The sequence below is a fragment of the Ovis canadensis genome, chromosome X, assembly GCF_042477335.2.
Source record: "Ovis canadensis isolate MfBH-ARS-UI-01 breed Bighorn chromosome X, ARS-UI_OviCan_v2, whole genome shotgun sequence".
Lineage (NCBI taxonomy): Eukaryota > Metazoa > Chordata > Mammalia > Artiodactyla > Bovidae > Ovis > Ovis canadensis.
This window is the reverse complement of record NC_091727.1, coordinates 16,242,712-16,265,562: the sequence shown is the minus strand read 5'-3', so window position 1 is coordinate 16,265,562 and position 22,851 is coordinate 16,242,712. Positions and strand designations below refer to the sequence as shown.

The 22,851-nt window shown below is 40.5% G+C and overlaps 1 protein-coding gene across 2 annotated transcripts in view; it reads right to left on the bottom strand.

The window, feature by feature from the left end:
* Positions 1-22,851, bottom strand: part of REPS2 (RALBP1 associated Eps domain containing 2) — a 251,389-nt gene that overhangs the window by 130,735 nt on the left and 97,803 nt on the right. For both annotated transcript variants that reach the window (XM_070291379.1, XM_070291380.1), the window contains exons 6-8: positions 13,249-13,387; positions 5,563-5,626; positions 3,435-3,577 (exon numbers count right to left, since the gene is read on the bottom strand). In XM_070291379.1, the coding sequence (XP_070147480.1) occupies positions 3,435-3,577; positions 5,563-5,626; positions 13,249-13,387 (346 nt within the window). The remainder of the gene's footprint in view (positions 1-3,434; positions 3,578-5,562; positions 5,627-13,248; positions 13,388-22,851) is intronic.

Sequence of the window (22,851 nt, the reverse complement as noted above, 5' to 3'; positions counted from 1 at the left end):
TGAAAGAAATCAAACATGACACAAATAGATGCAGAAATATACCATGTTCATGGATCAGAGGAATCAATATAATGAAAATGAGTATACTACCCAAAGCAATCTATAGATTCAATGCAGTCCCTATCAAGCTACCAACAGTTTTTTTTCAGAGAACTAGAACGAATAATTTCACAATTTGTATGGAAATACAAAAAACCTCGAAGAGCCAAAGCAATCTTGAGAAAGAAGAATGGAACTGGAGGAATCAACCTGCCCAACTTCAGGCTATACTACAAAGTGTCAGTCATCAAGACAGTGCGGTACTGGCACAAAGACAGAAATGTAGATCAATGGAACAAAATAGAAAGCCCAGAGATAAATCCACACACCTATGGATACCTTATCTTTGACAAAGAAGGCAAGAATATATAATGGAGAAAAGACAATCTATTTAACAAGTGGTACTGGGAAAACTGGTCAACCACTTGTAAAAGAATGAAACCAGAACACTTTCTAACACCATACACGAAAATAAACTCAAAATGGACTAAAGATATAAATGTAAGACGGGAAATTATAAAACTCCTAGAGGAAAACATAGGCAAAACACTCTCTGACATAAATCATAGCAGCATCTTCTATGACCCAACTCCCAGACTAATGGAAATAAAAACAAAAATAAATAAATGGGACCTAATTAAACTTTAAAGCTTCTGCACAACGAAGGAAACTATAAACAAGGTGAAAAGACAGCCTTCAGAATGGGAGAAAATAATAGCAAATGAAGCAACTGACAAAGAATTAAGCTCAAAAATATACAAGTAACTCCTGCAGCTCAATTCCAGAAAAAAAACAACCCAATCAAAAAATGGGCCAAAGAACTAAATAGGCATTTCTCCAAAGAAGACATACAGATGGCTAACAAACACATGAAAAGATGCTCAACATCACTCATTATCAGAGAAATGCAAATCAAAACCACAATGAGGTATCATCTCACGCCAGTCAGAATGGCTGCTATCAATAAGTCTATAAACAATAAATGCTGGAGAGGGTGTGGAGAAAAGGGAACCCTCTTACACTGTTGGTGGGAATGCAAACTAGTACAGCCACTATGGAGAATAGTGTGCAGATTCCTTAAGAAACTGGAAATAGAACTGCCATAAGACCCAGCAATCCCACTGCTAGGAATACACACCAAGGAAACCAGAATTGAAAGGGACATGTGTACCCCAATGTTCATTGCAGCACTGTTTACAATAGCCAGGACATGGAAGCAACCTAGATGTCCATCAGCAGATGAGTGGATAAGAAAGCTGTGGTACATATACACAATGGAATATTACTCAGCTATTAAAAAGAATGCATTTGAAACAGTTCTAATGAGGTGGATGAAACTAGAGCCTATTATACAGAGCAAAGTAAGTCAGAAAGAAAAACACCAATACAGTGTATTAACACATATATATGGAATTTCGAAAGATGGTAACGATGACCATATATGCGAGACAGCAAAAGAAACACAGATGTAAAGAACAGACTTTTGGACTCTGTGGGAGAAGGTGAGGGTGGGATGATTTGAGAGAACAACATTGAAACATGTATATTATCATATGTGAAATAGATTGCCAGTCCAGGTTCAATTCATGAGACAGGGTGCTCAGGGCTGGTGCACTGGGATGACCCTGAGGGATGGGATGGGCAGGGAGGTGGGAGGGAGGGTCAGGGTGGGGAACACATGTACACCCATGGCTGATTCATATGAATGTATGGCAAAAACCACCACAATATTATAAAGTAATTAGCCTCCAATTAAAATAAAGAAAAAAAACCAAAATGGAATGAGAGAGGGGAGAGTGAGACAGAGAAAGGGACATAGAGAGAGACACTGAAGAGGAAATACAGCAGTGTATCATGCTGCTCACTTGCAAACTAGTTCCTAGGGACTCCTGACAGTCTCCCCAAGCCTGAAAGGAAAGGGAGCAGGCTGGAGTTACAGTCCGCTGGTGTCAGAAAGCAGCTGCTATAAGCAAAGTCCAAGTTCTGAAATATGTAGTTGCATTTGCTCTGTGAACCCTCCCCTTCATACGTTTTCTGAGGACCTCTGGGCATGATCCTGTGGGTCATGCTTCCTCCAATTTTTCTACCTGTCCCTGGCACCAGACACTCTTCCCTTTGGTTGAGCCTCCACCCATTAGTACCTACCACAGAATGACAGACTTTTTATTAATATTTAAGAGTCAGTGATCTCAAGACTGACTTAGATAAGCAACTGGTCACTTTGAATCTCATGCCTTTACGAGGAGGGGACAAGACAAGATAATCTAAGACCTCTTCCAGATCTAACCACAAAATTTATGCTCTATTAATGACTAATCACATTTTCTTTAGACACTGGTTCCCTCTTGCCAATAATCATCAATGACTAAGCTATCATGTTTTAGAGATCCTCCCTAAAAAGTGAGAATTGCTATTGAAACCACCAGCTGTTTCTGGACAGCTGTTTCTTTCAAAGGAAGCTATACTTCCGTGAGTAATAGAATTCACATCAGAAATCAGCCCACTGCCTTTGAATGGTCAAAAGACACTACTAATTTTTTCAATCTTCCAAAGAAGTTAATACAAATGTTGGACTCACTGTAACTCTTTCCTCTCCAGAGAATTGGGGATTGCTGTTAATTAATGAAAAAGACAAAGAGATTCTATTCCAACTTTCTGGCATGCTAGAATGTTCTATATCTTTCATCTGATTGCAGTTATATGGGTGGATACATATGAAAAACTTAAGTGTACCTTTAAGATTACAGCCTTTCATACATTTTACCGTGTGGAATTTTTAAACTTTTTCATTAGGTACAAGAATCCTAGTCCATTCCATTACCTAAGGTCACTTGGGGACACCAGAATTGGCCTGAAGATGCCAAGTCAGCACTGGCTCTAAAGGTAGATCTTCCTCTTCATGTTTTTATCAGCTGGGGGTTCAGGAGTTGCCTGGTCCACAATTTTTATGAAAGATGCAAAGAGCTGACTTATTTGAAAAAACTCTGATGCTGGGAAAGATTGAGGGCAGGAGGAGAAGGGGACAACAGAGGATGAGACAGTTGGATGGCATCACCAACTCAATGGATATGAGTCTGAGTGGGCTCCGGGAGTTGGTATTGGACAGGGAGGCCTGGCATGCTGCAGCTCATGAGGTCATAAAGAGTCGGACATGACTGAGCGACTGGACTGAACTGAAGTGACCTTGGTTTAAATCCATCCAGACAGTACTCACACTCACCCAGATCATCCCTATGACTCACATGATAAGTTGTGAGTCTAATATCAGTTAAAGACAGTAACTATAGATACAAAGAACTCCTCAAAGTATGTGGACATCATCTTGAAAAACAAAAGTTTCTTATAAGGTCAGGATGGGAAACACCTAAGGTTTGGGATTTATGACCAGGCCTTACCTGCTTGCAGGTACTCTGGCTGCAGAGTTGGAGGCAGGCCCTCAGGCAGTGGGTAGCCGTTCTTTCGGGCCACAATGAGGTGAAATGCAGCACAGAACTCTGGCAGGGTCAGGGCTCCATCGCAGTCGGCATCACTCAGTTCCCTAAATATAGCAGATATCATGAGCGCCTAACATGGGGCTCAGAGGGAAAGTTGCTCAGCCTCAAACATGCAAACACAACTCCTAGGCTCCCTGGTGGCGGCCCTGCAGGATCCCCCAAACTCATATAAAATCTCAGGAGGCCACACAGAGGATGAACAATCAATACCACTAGCATAAGTAGCACTTTATAAATAAAAATTTAAAGTCTTCAAGTTGTCCAGTAGATCTGTTTTTCTAAGGGAATGCACAATCAAAAAACTATGGGATGAAAAGGAACAGGATGCCCACAATTTCACAGTTAGCTGACACTCATTCAATAAATGCCTGGTGTGAAGTGCCCAAGCCTGGCACCTAAAATAGTTGGAGGAAGGGCTTGCCCTGCCCTTTCACCTGGCCCTGCCCTTTCACCAGTGTCCTGGCCATTACTCAATTACCCAAACTCAGATACAAGTACTTCATTTTTCAGCTTTAAGGAAAAACCTTGAACTTTTCAAGTCACACAAATGTTGTATCAAAAATTTGCTTGAAAATTCTCTCCGGGAAAAATACAAATAAGCTCAGTAAATACTTGTTGAATTATGTTTTCAGATAAAAATAGCAACTAGGGAAGGCTGGAACTGGATGAGATGAAAGTAAGAAAGGGAGAGGCTTGAAAAGGCTTATCTTTGCTTCAGTCATTGTTTTCCACTGAAAAGCAGAGACAGACTTGCCAAAACAACTAAGACCCCATAAGCTCAACCAGTCTCTTAGGCATACAGAGACAAATATGCCTGTGTTAGGACAAGCAGAGAGAGAAGGCATATTTTTTCTACTTGAAAGAAAAACCATGGAAGGTAAGCTCTGGAACTTTCCTTTGGAACCTCACACCCACCTCTCCTTGGAATATTCAGAAAATACCAGCCCCCCAGCGTAAGGAACCAGGGAATTTTTTTTAAATGATAGGTGGAGAGAAGCCCACAAAGCTTCTGTGGATACATCTCAACAAAAAGATAGGAACCCTCATGCCGATAATGTTAAGACTGGGAATTCTGCCGAAACAGACTGTATTCTTTACAAAATGATAACTTCTTTTTTCCCAAGCTTTAAAGCCTAATAATGTTTGCCATTTTTTCTTTAATGTTAGAATATATTGCTAAAGAACCGAAAGCCAGATCAGGATCCCAGATACGGTAGCATTTACAAGTGTCAATGGAATAGTTTTTCAATATGATGCACAAAACATGACAAGCAATTTTAAATCCTACTATAATTTTTTATAAATCCTCATTTTAAAAGTTTTACATAAATATTCCAGTACTTTAATTATATATTTATAGCAGCATGGCCTCCCACTCAGACTCGAGGAAGAACAGCCGACACACAGCCAGGAGCTTATAGAGGCACCAAACGCTTTCATAAAAGCAAACAGAGCCATCTGGACCAGGCTGTGAAGCCCTTCTGGAGCCAGGGATGCAGCTGGCACGGCAGCAAGGTACAGAGTGCACCATAGCTGCAAGTCTGAGCCAGGGTCCAGCTGATAAACACAAGCCAAATTTATGAAACTCAGAGGCAGCAAGAATAGTCAAATTTAACTTAATTCCAAAATATCTGTGGACCTTCTGTTCACCTGGCCTCATAAAATATTATAAAGAATAGCTTTTCAAGATTTTCTAGTTATGTGCAGCACATGAAGTAGAAAAATCTGAAAATACACAAGATGGAAATTCTCATATGCTCACAACTGCTTATATTGAAAAGGCATCTAGGTGAGGATACGAATCAGGAAATTACTTTTTAAATAGGCAAAATAGTGAATAATACATTCTGGACACTATTCATTGCACTTTTCATATAATAACTTAATCTTCACAGCAACAATAATTTAAGTTCTATTATTAGGTTGTTTTTAAAAAATTCAAAACATTATTGCTTTAAAATGCAAAAGTAGAAGCTAAGGGATAGCTATGGATAACAGTATGAAACTACAAGGCATTAATTGTACTTACCATATATAGGAGAGTTCTGGAATGGAAAGTTTTGATTTGGTGAAGAAGTTTTTGGCAACAGAACCTGTCAAGAGCCATTGTTTAAATAAATCATTAATTACTTACCTAGAACAGCTTTTTTATTTATGTATTTATGTATAGATGAATTACCAGTTTTTTCATTCAGCCATCCCTACCATATAACAACCACAAACATAACAATTATTCATCAAAGCAACTACAAATCATGTGGCTAAAAGCAACATACAAACAGCTTTTAAAAGAATATGTAAATCAGGATAGGCAAAAGAAGTAGTGACATAATACTTATTATCACATGAAAAGTATATTATGTTCAGGTTCCTTCTTCATTTTTCTGAAAATCTGCAAAATTTACTAAAAATTTAAAAGATACAAATATCAAAATTTTCAAAATAAAATCTGTCCAGCATTTTAAATGAAAGGGTATGTGAAAGTAATACACAATCATGGTAGGAAACAAAGCAAAAAGAAGAAAATGAATACCACTAACCTCATCACACTACAGATAAGACAGGCATCATGGGAAAGTGTTTCAGTGAGATTTTAGATCTCTTGGTGGCTCTTCAAGAATTGTATCCAGGAACTATTACTACTTCCTTTATTCACTGGAAATTCACCAATATCAATGGAAATGATTCCATTCTGCATCTTACCTAGCTGCATGCTCCAGCTGCACTTAAAATGTTTAGTCTCAATCCTTATTGAGATTGAAATTTTTATGCTTTCTGCTCTCAAAACAGTTTCACAATTCTAACACAAAAATTAGTCAAGTCAAAGCCCTAAATGCTATTCTTAACTGATAAAGTCAAATGTCTTTCCTTAGTGATTGTAAGTCTTCTAATTGGCCTTAAAACAAAGGATTATAATGGACACTAAAGCAGACTTATTTTCCATTGATATATAAAGGATCAAAGACAAGTACCCTATAAACGAATGAGCTTCCTCCCCCAGAGCACCCTGGAAATAATGGTGACATAGGACTGTTGGCCATCCATATAGCCAACTTGTCAAACATTTGTCAGAAATGTCTTGAGGGAAATCCCTCATGGTACACTGGGCAAGAATCCACATCATGGGTTCAATCTCTGGTTTGGGAAGATTCCACATGCTGCAGAGGAACTAAGCCCTTGTGCCACAACTACTAAATGCTTGCTCTAGAGTCCATGAGCCACAACTACTGAGCCCACATGCTGTAACTACTGAAGCGCACACACCCTAGAGCTTGTGCTCTGCAACGAGAAACGACCACAATTAGAATCCCTGCTCACTGCCAACTAGAGAAAGTCCACGAAGAGCAACAAAAACACGGCACAGCCATAAATAAATATTTTTTAAAAAGTGTTGAAAGCATATTTGTCAGCTATTTTATAGATATAAAGGCATTCTCTCATTTCATTCTTCTTTTTCCTCGCTGATTACCTTTCTTCAAAGCACAATACACTCAAACCCACAGCTAGAGATCTGGCCTGGCTTGGCCTTCACACAGTAGAGAGAGTAATGGTCGTCCCACCCACAGGGAAGCTGACAGCTAACAAGTACAGAGAGAGGACAATTGAGAAAGCCCAAGTGCTCCCTCCTTTGGTGTGGACAGATGCTCAAACCAGGAGCTGGAACCCACACCCCAGCCTCCTCCCAAGCAATGAAGAAACCCCAAACCAGCCTCCTTTTCATCTTCTCTCCAGTCATTTTCATATCTATTTGAGACGAACATGTGAGAGAAGAGGTAGAAGGGAGACTTAAAAGCTGTTGGCATTCAAATATTAAAACCATGAATCCAGACTTTTTCTTATAAAAGGGTCTCTCAGCCCAGTGAACTACAGCTACACAGAGCATTTCCCTTAGAAGAAATGGAGTAGCCCTCATAGTCGAAAAAAAGAGTCCAAAATGCAGTACTTGGATGCAGTCTCAAAAACAACAGAATAATCTGTTTCCAAGGCAAACCATTCAATATCACAGTAATCCAAGCCTATGCCCCAACCAGTAATGCTCAAGAAGCTGAAGTTGAATGGTTCTATGAAGACCTACAAGACCTTTTAGAACTAACACCTAAAAAAGATGTCCTTTTCATTATAGGGGACCGGAATGAAAAGGAGGAAGTCAAGAGACACCTGGAGCAACAGGCAAATTTGGCCTTGGAGTACAAAACTAAGCAGGTCAAAGGCTAACAGAGTTTTACCAAGAGAACACACTGGTTATAGCAAGTGCCCTCTTTCAACAACAAAAGAGAAGACTCTACAAATGGACATCACCAGATGGTAAACAGCAAAATCAGATTGATTATATTCTTTGCAGCCAAAGATGGAGAAACTCTACACAGTCAGCAAAAGCAAGATCAGGAGCTGACTATGGCTCAGATCATGAACTCATTACAAAATTCAGACTTAAATTGAAGAAAGTAGGGAAAACCACTAGACCATTCAGGTATGACCTAAATAAAATCCCTTATGATTATACAGTAGAAATGACAAATAGATTCAAGGGATTAGATCTGATACAGTGCCTGAAGAACTATGGATGGAGGTTCATGACACTGAAGACAGGAGGCAGTGATCAAGACCATCCACAGGAAAAAGAAAAGCAAAATGGCAAAATGGTTGTCTAAGGAGGCCTTACAAATAGCTGAGAAAAGAAGAGAAGCTAAAGGCAAAGGAGAAAAGGAAAGATATACCCATTTATATGCAGAGTTCCAAAGAATAACAAGGAGAGATAAGAAAGCGTTCCTCAGTGATCAATGCAAAGAAAGGAAAACAATAGAACGGGAAAGACTAGAGATCTCTTCAAGAAAATTAGAGATACCAAGGGAACATTTCATGCAAAGATGGGCACAATAAAGGACGGAAACAGTAAGGACCTAACAGAAGGAGAAGATATTAAGAACAGGTGGCAAGAATACACAGAAGAACTATACAAAAAAGACCCTAATGACCCAGATAACCATGATGGTGTGGTCACTCACCTAGAGTGAGACATCCTGGAGTGAGAAGTCAAGTGGGCCTTAAGAAGCATCACTACGAACAAAGCTAGTGGAGGCGATGGAATTCCAGTTGAGCTATTTCAAATCCTAAAAGATGATGCTATGAAAGTGCTACACTCAATATGCCAGGAAATTTGGAAAACTCAGCAGTGGCCACAGGACTGGAAAAGGTCAGTTTTCATTCCAATCCCAAAGAAAGGCAATGCCAAAGAATGTGCAAAGTACCACACGATTGCACTCACATGCCAGCAAAGTAATGCTCAAAATCCTCCAGGCTTCAACAGTACATGAACCGTGAACTTCCAGATGTTCAAGCTGGATTTAGAAAAGGCAGAGGAACCAGAGATCAAATTGCCAACATCTGCTGGATCACTGACTGTGTGGATCACAACACACTGTGGAAAATTCTTCAAGAGATGGGAATACCAGACCACCTGATCTGCCTCCTGAGAAATCTGTATGCAGGTCAAGAAGCAACAGAACTGGACATGGAACAACAGACTGGTTCCAAATCAGGAAAGGAGTACGTTAAGGCTGTATACTGTCATCCTGCTTATGTAACTTATATGCAGAGTACATCATGCAAAATGCCAGGCTGGATGAAGCGCAAGCTGTAATCAAGACTGCCAGGAGACATATCAATAATCTCAGATATGCAGATGACACCACCCTTATGGCAGAAAGCAAAGTACTAAAGAGCCTCCTGATGAAAGTGAGAGAGAAGAATTTAAAAGTTAGCTTAAAACTCAACATTCAAAAAACTAAGATCATGGCATCCAGTCCCATCACTTCATGGCAAATAGATGGGGAAACAATGGAAACAGTGGCAGATTTTATTTTCTTGGGCTCCAAAATTACTGCAGATGGTGACTGCAGCCATAAAATTAAAAGACGCTTGCTCCTTGGAAGAAAAGTTATGACCAACCAAGACAGCATATTAAAAAGCAGAGACATTACTTTGCCAACAAAGTTCCGTCTAGTCAAAGCTATGGTTTTTCCAGTAGTCATGTATGGATGTGAGAATTGGACTATTAAGAAAGCTGAGCACCGAAGAATTGATGCTTTTGAACTATGGTGTTGGAGAAGACTCTTGAGAATCCCTTGGACAGCAAGGGGATCCAACCAGCCAATCTTAAGGGAAATCAGTCCTGAATATTCTTTGGAAAGACTGATGCTGAAGCTGAAACTCCAATACTTTGGGCACCTGACGTGAAGAGCTGACTCATTTGAAAAGACCCTGATGCTGGGAAAGATTGAAGGCGGGAGGAGAAGGGGATGACTGAGATGGGTGGACAGCATTACTGACTTGATGGACATGAGTTTGAGTAAGCTCCAGGAGTTGGTTATGGACAGGGAAGCCTGGCACGCTGCAGTCCATGGGGTCGCAAAGAGTTGGACATGACTGAGTGACTGAACTGAAGTGACACACAACATTGATCCATCAGTGACCAAATTTTAACACATCCAATATACAGAGACATTTGAAAAAAAAAAAAAAAAACAAAAACAAAAACAAAGACCAGTAACCCATTATAAGCTTCACAGGTGGTTCAAAGGTAAAGAACCCACTTGCCAATGCAGGAGACACAGGAGACCCAGGTTGGATCCCTGGGTTGGGAAGATCCCTTGAAGGAGGGAACAGCAACCCACTGCAGTATTCTTGCCTGGAAAATTCCATGAACAGAGGAGCCTGGAGGGCTACAGTTCATGGGGTCACAAAGAGTCGGACATGACTGAGCGACTAACATTTCATTTCATTTCCCAGAATTAAGATCCCACGTGAAAGAAAGAGAAAAAGGAAGAGAGAAAGGGAAGGAGGGAGAGAAGAAGGAAGGAAGAAAACTATGATATAAGGAATTGTCTGGCAGTCCAGTGGTTAAGATTCTGTGCTTTCACTGCTGGAGGCCCAGGTTCAACCTCTGTTTTGGGAACTAAGATCCCACAAGCCAAAAATAATAATAATAAAACTGTAATATATATTCCATATATATTCCTGCTTAGAAGCAAATAAACTCTTACATTTTCATGACCTTGAATTAAGCACTGATTTTTTTAGATATGATTGTTGTGCAAGCAACAAAAGAAAAAATAATCTGGACATCAAAATTAAACTTTTTTGCTTTGCAAGACACCATCAGAAAAATAAAAGGACAAGCCACAGACTAGGGAAAAAATATTTTCAAATCATATGTCTAGAGAATTTGTATCTAGAATACATAGAGAACTCTTACCACTCAACAATTTTTTTAAATGGCAAAGGAGGGACTTCCCTGGTGGTCCAGTGGTTAAGAGTCTATGCTTCCACAGTGAGGAACACAGATTTGTCCCCTGGCTGGGGAATGAAGACATCATATGCTGCGAGGTATGGCCAAAAACTAAGAAAAATTTTAAATACAGAAAAGGATTTGAATAGGCATTTCTCCAAAGAAGATATACAAATGGCCAATAAGAGCATAAAAAGATGGTCAATGTCATTCTTCATGTACAAAGAGATATCACTTCACATTCACTAAGGTGGATTCAACCAAAGATAGTAACAAGTGTTGGCAAGGATGTGGAGTTATTAGAACCCTTAGACACTGCTGGTGGCAATGCAAAGTGGTGCAGTCACTTTGGAAAATAGTCTGACTGGTTCTCAAAAGGTTAAATATAGAATTATCATATAAGCCAGATATTCTACTCTTAGGTATATATCCAAGAGAGACAAAAACATACATCTACACAAAAACATGTACACAAATGTTCAGAGCAGCATGATTCCTGATAGCCAAAGAGAAAACAACCCGAAAGTCAATCAAATGATGAAAAGATAAATAAAATATGATCTGTCCATACAATGGAATGATAATGGAGTGAAGTTCTGGTATATACCACAACATGGATGAACCTTAAAAACATGCTACGTAAAAGAGGTCACACACCAAAAAACACATATTACACAATGTCATTTATATGAACAGCCCAGAACTGGCAACTCTATAGACAGAGAAAGTAGTTTAAAATGGTAACTTAAGGCTAAGGGATGGGTGGTAGGGAAAGCAGGAATGGGAAATAAATACTAGTAAGTAGGTGGTTTGGGGGGAAGTGTTCTAAATCTATTGTTCTTCAGTTGTTAAGTCATATCTGATTCTTTACTACTCCATGGACTGCAGCATGTCAGACTCCTCTATCCTCCACTATCTCCCAGAGTTCTACATCTAGATTGTGACTATACTAAAAACATTGAATAGTACACTTTAAATAGATGAATCTTACAGTATGTAGACTTAAAGTGTTTTTTAAAAGGGGCCATTAATTGGTTGCAATGTATGAAGCTCTCCTGCCCTTGATCAAATGAAAATTTTCAAAACGCAGTTGCGAGACAATCAGGGAAATCTGAGCAAGACTTGATATTAAGCAATTTGTGGGTTATTTTGTGTTTTTTTTTTTAATGTGCCAATGAGTTGTGGTTATGTTTTTAATAGCAGTCTTATCTTTACAGATACATCCTGAAATATTTTCAAATGAAATGGTCTGGAAATTGCTTCAAAACCATCAAGGCTCAGAGAGGCTATAGATAAAAACAAATTGTGAGAGCTGAGTGGTAAGTATATAGAGGTTTGTTATACTAGCCACTAGAGTTGTGTTTGCATTTGAAACTCTGTGAGATATAAAGGTTTAAAAAAAAAATTATTCCTAACAAGTACCTATTTTCATTTGGCTAAATATCTGTATATACATTGCGAAGAAACTCATTTAAGCAGTGTATAAAATGAACATGTGGTCAATACATGAAATCTGGGTTTCTGGTTTTTTTTTTAAAAATCATTTTGTCAACATTAATTTGTTGTATCTACAACATTCTGCCTTCAAATAAAGCCACTACTACCAATCAGACAATGATATCTGTGTTTATACAGGTATATTCCAACTACACACTGCATGTCCGGAGAGAAAATTAATTTTAGTCCACACTGCAATGTGTCAGGTAACAACTATCAAGGACATACTGTCATTCTTCACAATTAAAGTATAAAAACAAAGTTTTATGAATTTTTCTTCCAGACTCTACTATTTCAGCTTGTTTACTCTTCAGCCAGGTGAAATATAGGCACGTAGGAACAAAATCAATTCCTCTCAGCTTGAATTTTGCATGAGAACACAACACGAATATATATTTCTGAAGATACTACAGAAGAACTAATATATGGACATAAAAATGCTGGCCAATTTTCCAACCAATTTTTTTCTCTCAGAAAAACCAGAGAAAGACTGGAGTCAAAGAAAGTGAGCATGAACTTGAACTCTAAGGTGTATATAGCATAAGGAGAACTGTGACAGCAACTCATTGGGAGGCTGCACTATGTCCTTGCTCTAATACCAACATAATGAGTAAGCAATTAAAAGTGTCACCTTGGTGTAACACTCATTTCCAGAACTGCTCCAGCTAATAAGGCACAGGATCTGGACCAGGACGCTTCATATTCCCATTAAACTCCTTTGAGATGGAAACATAAACTTCCAAATACCGTTGCCAAGTATTTTTCTACATGGATTATAGTTGGTAAGAAATTCAACCTCAGAGAAAAACAAACTGAAATCATAGAAGGTTTTTGTACTCATTTTGAATGGACTATTTCTCAAGATGGGCACTGTTATTTATGTGAGACAGTAAGCTGGGACCTGTGTTCTCACCCACCACACTTCATTACCTGAAATGAAGGAACTCGGATCAGGCTGAAGGGACCGGAACTGGTTGACATAGTACTCGCGCTGCTCTTCCGTTATCCTCCAGGGTTCGTCTGGGTAACTAGTGCTGTTATCCTGCAGTTCTCTCTCCACTGAAAAGGACTTTAAAAAGAAATCAATAAGCAAATGCTCACAGAATCTGTCTTTTGTGAAATGAAGTAGAAATATTAAATCCCAATAAAAGTTACCGAGGATTATACTTATTTTTTTCTCAAGGGAATAAATGTGAACACTTCGTGACTAGAGTTTAATGTGAACATAAACTTCTGAAGGGCAGACATGATGCTTTATACCTTTTTGTGTGTGTTCCCCTAAGTTGCTACCAGGACTAAACATGAAATATTGAACACTCGGGTAAGTGACAAAAGATTTACCAATGTGATGAAGGGGGGAAAGTACAAGCATTCCTTTCTTCAAATATTCGCAACAGTTTGATCCTTTCAAATTAGCTAAGCAGATCATAAAATAATCTAGATTCTTTTTAAGTCATTTTTTAAAAAATCTAAAACAGTTATAACTACGTCATCTTTTTTTCTGAATCATTTCCAGTGTATAAATATGGGAATCAAATGCTCAGAATCAAGTCCCATGTCCCCAGGTCCCACTTGAGTGGCAAGTCAGAATCATCAAACCTCTCATTCCACATTTGTGAACTGAGGTTCTACTTAGTAACAGAGTGGAGTGCAGAGATGGGCTGTCATGGTACCGCAACAAACAGGGTAACAAGGGGTGCATCTGACCTGCCACTAGGGGGCATGCAAGCCAAAGTTGAGAATTTAAGGATACAGAACCAGTGTAGTAGTGCAGGAGAGCAAGCTCTGCGAGGGAACCGGAAAAGAAGCAAAAATGGTGATCCTGGAAAGAGCAGCCCAGAGCTTTGTTCCATCCCTCCCGTCTACTCTGAGGTTAAGGTGCTTCTTGCAAACGCCACCTTCATGGAACAAGGAGGGTAAGCCTTTAAGACAAAAGGAGACTAGGAAAGAAGTATTGCTACTAATGAGCCATCAGGTTGCCTGCTTCTTGAACGCACTATCAAGGAACTAATCATTAGGAAGGTATTCTAGTCACTAGCACCAGAAAAAAAAACAGTCGATCATCTCTGTCCCCTGCCCCAAATTCCCCAACACACAAACACCCCATTTTGGAAGTAATTCTTCCCAGGAACACTTGACTTTCCTCTAATGCCATTCACAGAAGAAACAAGTCTATAAAAGCTTGAGTTGTAATATAACCTTGAGATGCCATCTTTGAAGTTTTCATACTAGATTAGTTTCCACTAAATGTAAGTCAGACCATTTTTAAATGCCCTGGAAGTCATTATCCATTAATTAATGCCTTAAATTCAAAGAGTGTTTTGAAACTCACAAAGTATTTCACCCTCTATCTCACCTGAGTACCTCAAACTTTTGAGAAGTAGCCACAGGAGTTAGTAGTATCATTTTCCCAGATGAAAACTGAGGCTCAGAGAGTTTAAGGGACATGCCCATAGACTTCATGGAACTCCTGGAGTCAGCAGATAAATGCAGTTTTTTTAATCTGTTGCCAAAATTTCCATGCTAGGTGTTGGCTGCTACATTCCTTGGTACTAACATGGAAGCTTCTACTCCCCTAGAATGCACTCCCCTTCATGCCTGGAACCAAAGCTGCCATACCCAGTCATTGTTAGCATCAGCCCATGCTTGTTCTTTTCCCAATCCCATAACCATCTGCTCACTCTATTTCCTCTCTCATATTACCTGACTCCTGAGTGGCATCAGTAGTCTCTTGTTCTTAGTTGCTCAGTCATGTCCGACTCTTTGAGATCCCATGCACTGTACCCCATCAGGCTCCTCTGTCCATGGGGACTCTCCAGGCGAGAATACTGGAGTAGATTTCCATGCCCCTCCTCCAAGGATCTTCCCAACCCAGGGACTGAACCCAGGTCTCCCACATTGCAGGCGGATTCTTTACTGTTTGAGCCACCAGGGAAGCCCAAGAATACTGGAGTGGGTAGCCTCTCCCTTCTCCAGGGCATCTTCCTGACCCAGGAATCGAACCAGGGTCTCCTGCATGGCAGGTGGATTCTTTACCAGCTCAGCTACCAGGGAAGTCTAACCTGACAGTAGAAATCAGGAATAAAAAGGAGAAAGTGACTGATTTTCTCTGCTTAAAAGCTTACAGTATGACCTGTTACTCAATAAAACAAATTCACCTCCTCTACCTTGCTTTTACGACCCTTATAATCCAGCCTCCTCCTTGGTCACATAGCAGGCTTCTGACAGCCCATATGGTCTCTCCTCATGGGTCAGATTTGTGCCTTCTCCCCAAAACACTCTTTCTGTGATCCCAGTGTGCACAAATCCTACCCATTCACAAGCTCCATGGCCCTGAAGGGCTCTCTGATGTACCTGCCATGCCCACAGGCACTGCAGAGGTGCTGCCTGCTCCCTAGCCCCCCAGCTCTGCTACAAAGATGGGTCTGGTACCACATGTGCACCACATGGCCCAACTCATGCCTGATCTCCTCCACCTCAATCCAAGTAAGGGTGGGTGGGCGCACAGGATGCTCTGGTGTAGAAAGCTCTTCTCTAGAGAGAACAAGCTGGGCCAGATGCTCATTCTTGGGGATATAGATAAAACTGGAAAGATAAACCAGAAGAGAAAGCAGACCCTGAGCAGATGTACAGCAGAGCTGCGGTGTCAAGCTGGGGCCAGCTGGGACTTAAAGTCATGAGAGAGCCAGAATCAAGCACAAGCAGAACCTGTGAGGTACAGAAGTACTAGAAAGAGTCCAGGGGTTGTTGGGAGCCAAAAGGTAAATGGACACTAAAGTCAACTCAACTAGGGCAAAGCCTGTTAATAGAGGAATAAATATGAATAACCAAGAGCTCCCATTACTGGGGACCACTGGGCCACTCCTTGTCTCTGATTTTTTGGATTCCCATGAGAATCCCAACCCCTTTCTCCTTCTCAAGAAAACTTAAGCTGACAGGAAGAGCACCTACTCCTTAAAACCAAAAGTGCCTTCCAACAACAAGGGAGGACATGTGAACACTGGGCAACCTGTACATGGTGTGGCCCTTCTACCAGCTTGCACAAAACACATTCACTGACCCCAATCTCTTTCCCTTTGCTTCTCACTGCATGTTTTTAACTGATTGGACAAACTCAAGTGATTTGAGCATCTTACAATGTGAATCCCAAGTATCATACAGTTTTTGAACATTTAAAGTTGTTAAATATCTTCCTTCAGGTTTCAATCTGGAGGGCAAGAGTTGTATCATCTAAGGCTTCATTCCACATACAATCCCTAGCAGGCACAGCACAGACACTACAAAGCCAGGTGAAGGGCCACTTATTGACAGGCTCTAATAACTTCAGGGTTATATCTTATATTGAAAGAGATGCAGAAACACTACTCTAAGCTGTGCTTAATGAAAGAAAGCCTGTAAATCCATTTCATCTTTTAAAGCTTGAGATCTATCAACAGACCTCCCTTTCAGTCTCATGGTCTGATCTCTATGGAGAGGTCTCAAGTTCCTCATCCATTAAGTGAGCAATTTCAGAGACAGGTAAAGGCATATGGAAGGGGCAGATCACATGGCACATATCTGAAGCCAAAATATTCCAAAACAAAGCTGATCTATTCCCTGGTGGCTCGGGCGGCAAAGAGTCTGCCTGCAATGTGGGAGACCCGAGTTCGATCCCTGGGTCGGGAAGATCCCCTGGAAAAGGGAATGGCAATCCACTCCAGTATGCCTGCCTGAAGAATCCCATGGACAGAGGAGCCTGCTGCGCTACAGTCCATGAGGTTACAAAGAGTCAGACATGACTGAGCGACTAACACTTCACTTTCACTTTGGGTTCATTTGGAGGAGATGGTTCCCTGTATCTGGTCCCGGTGGTGAGATGGCAAACCTGGGTTCTGCTGCATTGCAGGCAGATTCTTTACCATCTGAGCCAACCTCAATGAACCCAAAAGTAAGCTCCTCCATCCATGGGATTCTCCAGGCAAGAATACTGGAATGGGTTGCCAAAAGGCAACCATAATAATCAAAGATCTGAAAAGTCAGTCACCTAAGGGAAAATGTCTACTTGCAAAGACTAGAGGCACTGAGAAATGGAGATGGGGGAGCAGGGAGCCTTGGGCCTCTGAAGAGAAGCCAGAACCAGGAGGAGCTCCACCTCCACGTGCGCCCAAGAAGCACCCCCAGTTTCACCCTACCTCTAGTGGTTTGGTTGACTGGGTGGAGATCTTTGGTACTTGGTGCCAATTTTGAGCTCTGGCAGTGTTCTCAAGAAAATATAAAAAGAGAGAGAGAGAATCTTCCACATCTGTGTGCTTAAGCCACATACATATGGTTCATTATACAGTTTCTCTAGACACAGGAGAATTAGATTTGCTTATATTTAAAACATTCAAACCCTCGGTTTTGTTTCAAGTGAAATCCAAATATCTCACACTGCAAGTTGTTATCTCTGGGGAAAACAGGCTGTTTATAATGAAAGAGACTTCAAAAGACTCATTAAAAAAAGTAATACTATTAATAAAATCCCAAAAGGCAACATCTACCCCTAAAGTATCTTAAAATCAAACATAGTTAAAAAATATGAATTGCAAGAAGGCATGTTGGAGAGAACTTAAGAAGGGAGTGTATATTTTTTCAACTACAGAACATTTCTGTTTAGCATATAATTCTATCCTGGAGGCCTCCTATAAATGCTGCCTTAGAGTCTAGCCATTTCACCTGAGGGTGCAATGATGATCGTAGAACAAAGTCCTTTTGGTGCTTAGCAAACAACAAACCATCTGGGGGAGCAAAAACTCCTAGCAAGCCCACAGTGTCTATGTGAGGACACCTCCCCTGTTAACAATCTTTTGGAAATAAGAATGCCATAGAACAACCACAGATCAAAGCATGATTTCATGAACAAAGGTGTGAGAGGACTCAACCACCCTAAAGGGAAAGACTGGCTCACAGGCTGTAAGACTAGACTATAGCCTACATGACCATTAAACTGCCTAAAGAAAGATCATAGGAACTGATCCATCATGGGGCAGAGAGAAAAGAAGAGTCAGAGAAGCAAATGATAGCTGTGCTTCTATGTGGGATTATGCTGGCTGTCCTTTGATCATTCACGCCCTACCTGCCTGATGTATGGGTCTCACTGAGTGGTTGCCCAGCCAGGAATGACATTTTCCAGCCTTTCTTGCAGTTAGCCACAGACATGTGACTAAGTTCAAGCCAATACAGGGGGAGTGCAAGTGACCTGCACCAATGCCCAGCAGGGCTAGCACCCCTTGGTTCTCCTCTGTGCTTCCCCCGTTGGCCCACTGAGAAGGGGATAGCAAGGCCACAGGACACAAGGAGTGCTGGCACCTGAATCACTACGTGGAGGAAAGCTGTCTGCCAACCTGTGAGATGAGTGAGAAACAATCTATTGTGGGAAGTCATTAACACGCAGGTCATTTGTTATAGCAGCTATTACTCTAACCAACCTACTCTTGAAGCGAGGCCCAAAGGAAAGGCAGAGCTGCCTAGCACCAATGGCACAGCCACTCCTGCACCAAAGATGAAGCATGAAGCCATCCTCTTTTTGTAATATGACCACCTAACCACAGCTTTCTAATTGGATTGCTCATGCAGACTATCTATAGGAACAGCATGCAGATGCATCTTTACAGCCATCTTTCTGTGCTTGAAAGATATGACTTTCTATGCTTCAAAGATATGACTCTATCTTTCATGAGTTTGCAGGAGACTCTAAGGGAGTTAGTACAGAGTAAAGAAAAAAAGAGGGCTATGGTAAAACTGAGAAAAATTGTTAAATGAAGAAAGGAGCTAGAGGAGTAGACAGAGCTCAGTGATTTTGTCTTTCACATCCAACCATTCTGTATCATACTCTGTCTATATAGTCTTGTCCTGTTTCCCACCTCACTCTCATTCTAACATAAGGCCCATGATGACAGGAAATTGTTTCTATTCTGATAACAGTTATATCCCCAGCGCCTAGAGAAGTGCCTATCAAGCAGTAAACATTCAAAAGATGTCTGGCAAATGACCGGAAAAACTGTCAGTTCTAACTCACAGACAGAACAGTTAACCTGAGTTCTCCTATAATGACTGGAGCTGAACTTTAAATGCACTTACCAACAATTGTCACTCAGCAGTGTAAAGGCTGGACTTGCCTATGAAATCAGAGAGGGTAAAAAACTTTTTTTTTTAACTTTTTAGTTTGAAATAATTATAGATTCACTGCAAGTTGCAATAAATAATTTCTGGTTTTGCCTACAGTGAAGTTAATCACAATTAAATCCTAACAGAGCAATTTAACTTTATCAGTTTCTTCATGGAAATAAATCTACAAAGATGCCTTTAATCACATATTACCAAACTTACTTAAGGATCTAATCTCAACAGCTTAGAAGCCTGAAGGCCAAACTATAGGAATCTCTTGAGTTTAATGAGCAACGCACAGTTGCTGCTTATTAAGATAAACTAAAAGATTTTTTAATGATCACCACAGACATCGAAGAATGTTACCTAACACATATTCATGATTTTGCCAAGTGTCAGACATTGTGAGCACCTAATATACTGGATCTGTTTTCATCTTCACAACAACCCTGCAAAGTAGGCCCCATGAGCTTCATTTTGGAGAACAGGAAACTGAGGATTAGGGAAGGGAAGTGACATACCAAGACCACACACCCAGTAAATGGTAGAGTCAGAATATGAGCAGAGTCCAGAACATGTACTCTCACTCAGCAGGCTCTGGGGTTCTTCCTATCTTAAACATCCATCCATCCATCCTTTAACGATGTACCATTTCCTTTTAAGAATTAACTGCACAGCAATGCCTATATTATTGCTATTAATTCTGCAGATATAAGATCTCAGTTGAGGATCTGACTCAACTGAGGATGTGAATATCCTATACTTACACCTCCCTCCCCATTATCTAGTTTAGTTGCAGATTCTGGCCAGTGAACTATTAAATTATACAGAGCACCATCTTATTTCTTACATAACTTTTGCTTATAGCATCTGGTATGTTTTCATATCAGGAAAAAAATGACCATGTCTGTCAGCCTCAGGGCATGCTGGCATGGTAGCTAACCCTTAGAGGTTACTTACTATTTCCCAATGGATGAGTCAAGGACAAAATGTTACAGGCAATTTACCCTGCAAGCAAGACTGCTTGGAGGGCTGAAAGGGTGCAGACTAGTGAAGAGTCCAGAAGAGTAAGGGGGGGAAGAGAAGCACTCGGTCAGTAGCACCTCCTGTTGGGATAGGTGATAAGGGGCATGACACCACCTGCCCCACTGAAGTCTGGGGATACTGATGCACTTAGGGGTGAAATGGTGCTGCTGTAAGGAGCCTTTCTTGTTCACACCACACTATCTACTAAGACCAAAGGGGCCTAGGAATCAAATACCACACTCCTTTGCAGCTTTACAAAGTACTCTCTGACACCAGGAGTTCAACTGGGTGTTTTCAGCTACATCTAAGAGGCTAATTCAGAGGCACCCTGACTATCAATCAGTGGGGGCCCCAGCTACTACCACAAAACTTCTGAACACCATAAACCTTTAATGAAATGCTCACAGAGATGGGGTAGAAAAGCAACACTGACCCCACAAGTAAAATGTGCTTATTTGCTTTCATGTAACTAACCTGTCTAACCACATGGATGCTGGAATCCTCATATGTACCAGCCTACCATTTTGATATTTCTCACTGCCTCTAAGCATGGATTCTGAAATACCTTAAGGTGGCAACCCAATTAGTCATGCTATTTACTGAATCAACATCTTTATGGGAAGGATGTCCCATAAACATCCTTCAATCTCTATCCCAAGCACCCTCTTCTTATGTCCTGGAGCCACCTTTCTTTCAGTGATCCAGTATCTCCTTAATATTCTCATCCTGTAATACATGTTTGCCTTTCATGTAGAAGTGTCTCAGTGAAGAAATTAGGTGACTACAATCACTTGAATCATTAAGCAGTGTGGGTACATTGGGAGCACCCGAGGAATACCATAAAAGACAGCTACAAAAGATGTAGGCTGAGAAAAGTAAATTTCAGTATCATTCAGTAAAATGTTTTAAAAATAAGGGATAGAAAATTTCAAAACGAATTATAAGTAGATGGAAATAAGTAGGAAAAGGAGGCTGGATGCTGTGAAATACAGGACCTCTTTGTGGTAATAACAGTGACCACTGGGGTATCTGTGGGTTCTAGGTAGAGTCAGGGAAGTAGAACACACACATCAACCATCTACCCCTTAGGAGATGATCAAACTCCAGCTAGGGTTTGAAATTAAATGGGGAATGAATGTGGTAAAACAAGATGTCAAACTAAGAATAAATCACATGCATTCCTATAAAATTTATCAAACTAGTTTTTCCAGTTATACACAAAGGCAAACAAACACATACCCTCTCCCTCCCTCCCTCCTTTCCCTCTCTCCCTCCCTCCTTTCCCCTCCTCCTTCCATTTAGTCAGAGGAAGAGAATTTGGCTGTTTCAGCAACACATTGTATTGATATTTACCATCCCTAAAACAGATTTTCCCAGCCCTAATCTCTACCCATAAAGAATCTGCCTGCAATGAGGGAGACCCGGGTTTGATCCCTGGAGTGGGAAGATCCCCTGGAGAAGGAAATGGCAACCCACTCCAGTATTCTTGCCTGGAGAATCCCATGGACAGAGGAGCCTGAGTGGACTACAGTCCATGGGATTGCAAAGAGTTAGAAACGACTAAGTGACTAACACTTTCACTTTCTCTCTCTACCCATAAACTAATTCAACTTTGCTGTCAAGAAGGTAGAAACAACAAATCAGTGCCAGCAGGCCTGGGGTGCTCCAGAACCAAAAAGACGTGGAGTTCCTAACCTCCTCCAAGTGCATCGGGGACCCAGGACCTCCTCTCAACCATACAAGAGAAATGCTAAAAAAAACTACACCAGTATTTCATTTTTTACTTATCATACTGACCAAGATTCCTAAGTTTCTTAGTACACTGCATTTGCATGGATATGAGAAAAGACACACTCTCATACATTGTTAGTAAGTGTATAAATGTGCACAGTCTCTAATTTGAAAATCTCTACCAAAAACTAACAATGTATAGCCATCTCACCCAGTTATTCCATTTCTAAGAACTGATCCTACATATATACAGTAAGTTTTGAGAATCTGCCCCTAGAAGACTATTAAGTTCATCCCTTCAGAAAGGAAAAAAAAAAATCACAGCACGTATGTTTACGGTTTAAAAATTGAGTAAAAGATATTTTTAGTGGGATCTAGTTGGAAGGATATTTTATTTCTCAGACCAGTCTCCCTAAAGCCAGGTTAAGGTATACTGCATATATTACATATATAAGAATAGCTGTATGTGCTTATATATACATAAAACATTCCCAAAATGATACAAAACAAATGGACTACCTTGGCTACTTCATGGATGGAAAACCGAGAAATACAGGATGCCCATTCCTCCAGGTGAGGCTCACAGATAAATGGGTGAACAAGCAATGAACTGCTTTTTAAGAATGAAAAAAAAAGGGAACCCGACATGTA